Source organism: Montipora capricornis, chromosome 12 (assembly GCF_036669925.1).
Source record: "Montipora capricornis isolate CH-2021 chromosome 12, ASM3666992v2, whole genome shotgun sequence".
Taxonomy (NCBI): Eukaryota; Metazoa; Cnidaria; class Anthozoa; order Scleractinia; family Acroporidae; genus Montipora; species Montipora capricornis.
Window position 1 is genome coordinate 16,915,244 of NC_090894.1, and position 4,096 is coordinate 16,919,339.

Here is a 4,096-nt window from a genome sequence, read left to right on the forward strand (position 1 = left end):
AAATTTTTGTGTCCTACCTAAAGGTACCCATGTAACTACCCATGTACGGAAGGGGTCGTACGAAATAATTCAGCGGCTGCCAAGTGAGAACCCAATCTTTATTAGTGTACTTCTAGTCTACTTGGACACGGAAAAGGCAATTTTCACGATGGCGTTTTTTACAAATTTTGTATTCCCAGTGGGATAAAAATAACAATAGCTCTAATTAACATGACACAAGGGAAACCTGAAGGATTCTGGCGTCATCATGCAAATGTCCTATTATTACCCCCAACCTCGTCTCCAGTCCTCCAGAGTCCGCTATTCTTTTTGTCAGCGGCTAAGTAATTATTCTTTTGTCTTTAGACTATGCTAATCATCCAAACTAGCCTCGTAAACACGAGCAAAATTCAAAAGAACTTTTGTTCTAAAGTGAGGCTAGTCAGGATGATTATGAATACGGTCTATAACGTACCTACCCTTACAAGGCGGGAAGTCTGCAAATCACGGACTTCTGGCACGGCTACGCACGCCCAGAAATTGGAAACACCACTGATTATCAACGATTACAACTGACAGCAGCGTATTGCCAGTTTTCTTTATATGGCGTTAAATACAGGAATGGCTCCGAGCCGTTGTGAAGTTAGTCGCTGACCAACACCATCATCAAAACCATTCAACAAGTAAAGTCAAGAACATGAATATGTATTCAAACAGTCTCGCAAAGGTTCAAGGTCTGTGCGATGTTTCGCGCGGGAGATATTTCAAGAAATGTTAACTCAAATTTACAAGGCTTTGTATGGAGACGCCATGTTTGTGTCCCTCTGAGGGAAGTTAACAAAAACATATGTCATCCGAGTTTTGCTATTAAAAGCCTGTAGTCGTCATCTGAGGGACCATAAACATTTATACCAGTATTTATTGTCATACAAGGACTGTTCAGATTGCAAAGTCTCAGCAGATAAGTCACTTTTTTAACCTAAGTGACCGAATTCTCGGCCGCCATTTTAATATCGTGTCACGCAAAAGCTTAGAAACTCAACCTTGCTTTATCACAAGACGAAAAACCCTATCAAACTGAAAATTTGTGAAACGGCAAGTCTTCAGCTGTTCTAATCACTAACTAAACTAAAATCTCAAAAGGATTGATGGTTCCTTATTTTTTTAATTTTGATGACGTCACGTGAAAACCCAAGAATACACTCATGGCCATCCCTCAAAATGACATTGGACATTTCGTAACAATTACAGGACTCAATATCCCATCTTAATATGACAAGCTTACCGCTGTAAAAAGAATGAAAACAGGCAGAATTAAAGCTTTAGTTCAACAATAAATAGCGTTTCCAAGCTAAGCAAAATTCAACTTGTGCTATTCCTCATTCTTTGTGCTTCCCTTTTGCATGTGTATTACGGTGTATGATTTTTAGCGGAGTGTGATATGTATTGTACAGATCGAGATGGTTGTTACCGATGTTAACAAAACCAGGCGAAACGCATTAATCACCGTCAAAACCAATATCATGGCTCGCCGCCGGACAGACAACCATTCTCACTACCTATGAGCCAACCAATCGGCTAAAAGCCTAGAGTTATTGACAACCCAATCTTATCTTGATTCTGACGATGACTCTTAATCAGATTCTAGAACCATCAGTCAGCAACAGCAATCCATTTAAGGCCCACTCTAGCCCAAACTATCGAGCTAGAAAACGGCATATGTTTCATAAGGGACAAAGAAAACTTCTGTCACGCTTCGAGTTAGACTGAGGTGTCAAAGATTTGAAAAAAAGGGCGCCGAAGAATTATGGGCAGAGCACGTTCAACGGGAGTCAGATAGTCTTGGATCTATGAGTGAACAAAAAGTTCAAAGTAAAGGTTTTTGTTGGGGATGAATCCCTTCTTATATTACTGCGTTAGAATTATGCACTTCACCCTTCAAAACACTTGTGAATGTTTGCTTACGACTCGCTGAAATGGAGACACTAAGGCTACGAAAAAACCATCGAGCAAGTATCTATATCTCTTTTAATAATTCAACCATGCAATTTAGGTGTTTAACACTAAGTGTCTTCCACGCTTTTACGACGTTTCCTGACAAACAGACATATGACGGTTAAGTTGCAGCTGCTGGTGCCTTCTATGAACGAAGCAACGTTTAATCAACGTGCCGCTGCACATCATCTTTTGACAACTGACCATGTCACACAAGATCTGCTTTGCCTCTCATCTTGTATTTACCTGCAGAAGGGAAGGAGACCATATCAGAATGCTGGCAGATCCTTTTCGGATAGAGACAGCTAACAACCCAATCTCTACCCCCACCCAAAAAAAAACCGCCCATAGAAAGTTCGCGGGTGTGAAAATTCGAATGAGATTCTGCAGCTCTGCCCGCTCTAAATAGGCCATTTCCGAGTTCATGTCTGCCTTCTCTTCAAAGCGAGTCATACTTTTACATATGAATGAAAACTAATTTTTATAAGAAAAAATTCGCACTTAGGGTGCGTTCGATTGACCGTATTCCGGAATAGGAATACATGGAATATAAGTTAGAAATCCTTCGTTTTTACGGGGATTCACATTAAAAATTTCAAATATCTGCTAAAATGCTATTTTAAACATACTTTTGTTATCCTTGTTCCTTCGAAACGCGCCAAACATACCGTTTCAATCATCACTCCACGTATTCTTATTCCGGAATAGGGTCAATCGAACGCGCCCTTAGATTCGTTTTGAAGAGGAGGAAAACATGAACTCGGAAATGGCCTATTCAGTTCGAAGCTCTTCTTTGTCACAGGAACGCTTGCTTCGCTGGCCAGTTCAACACAAAATTCTCAAACTCATTAATTATTCATAAGGCTGTAAGCCAATAGGATTATTGCATTTGGTCAGGTGCAATGGTTTGGATACCCAGTGAAACCCTTATGGCTCTGCAAGCAGTGATTGAAATTTGTTGACACATTGCTGGCAGTGTTTCAACAAATTTGAAACACTCCTAATCTGCATATTCATTAATCATGGTAAGTAGTGCATTCCAAAGTGCGCAAATACCAGGAAAAACAATTGATTCCATTTCATTCGTTTGAGAAGTTATTCTAAACACTCATTCTGCGTGTTTCATTGCGATGACAAACAACTCGAAAACAATAAAACACTCGGGCCCGGAGGCCCTCGTGTTTCAATAGTTTTCTCGTTGTTTGAAATCGCAATGAAACACTTGAATTCGTGTTTGAAATATAACTTAAAGTTCCCGCGGTATTCTCAAGGGCAACGCTTGTCACATTGCTTCATCACGCATGATTACCTGTTGAAGTGCACTCCTAGCAGAATATCAAACACGATCGTTTCTTTTTTAATCATTCGACTGATTAGTCCGTCCGTCCGTCCGTCCGTCCGTCCTTCCATAAATTCATTCACTCACTAACCAACTACAACTCGTTTCGGAAACGGTACTATTATTTACATGCATGTACTCACAATATCATCGATTTTGAGAATGCTGCGGACAGTTTCCGATGCCAGCTGAATAGCACTGGTGGAAACCAATAATGGCTGCAACACATTCTCTTCCAAAATATTAGTGATGGTGCCCTGAAACACAAAGAATTTACCCAGGATAAATAATTACAACTAACATAAGTTATGTTGTGAGGAAGTAATTGCTTTGTTGTATTTCAGGAAAGACAACAAAATGGTTGGCTCAATAAAAAGTGTACCAAACTACTGTATTTTATCCACTGTAAGCTACACTCGAGAATTCGATACAGCCTTTGCGAGCCTTGAACTGACATCTGCCAACAGTCGGACTTTTTAGAGTAACCAGTCGTTGGGACTCCTCGTCGTTTCGCCGATGTCCAGTTCACTAACGTCATAAGTCGTTTCGTAACAGTCGGGATTAATAATATTATAGGATCTGGTTAGGGTTAGTCACTACAGTGTGGGTCAAAGCTCTCTGGTTTTAGGGTCAGAGTTGGGTTACTGGGTTTCAATAGTACTGACCAAACATGCGGTTGAACGACTTCAAAGACGTTAGCATTACGAGTCGATAGCAAACGACCTCCTATCCCTACTATTCGTCTTGTAAGGTTTAGCAAGGTGCTTTAATATCTACGTGGCT

General features: G+C 40.4%; 1 protein-coding gene across 1 annotated transcript in view; it reads right to left on the reverse strand.

Moving 5' to 3' along the window:
- Positions 1-1,991: 1,991 nt before the first annotated feature.
- LOC138025992 (T-complex protein 1 subunit delta-like) overlaps positions 1,992-4,096 on the reverse strand; it is a 21,928-nt gene continuing 19,823 nt past the window's right edge. Inside the window, exons 12-13 of the mRNA XM_068873159.1 lie at positions 3,457-3,570; positions 1,992-2,220 (exon numbers count right to left, since the gene is read on the reverse strand). Coding sequence (XP_068729260.1) covers positions 2,206-2,220; positions 3,457-3,570 — 129 coding nt within the window. The 3' untranslated portion in view covers positions 1,992-2,205. The remainder of the gene's footprint in view (positions 2,221-3,456; positions 3,571-4,096) is intronic.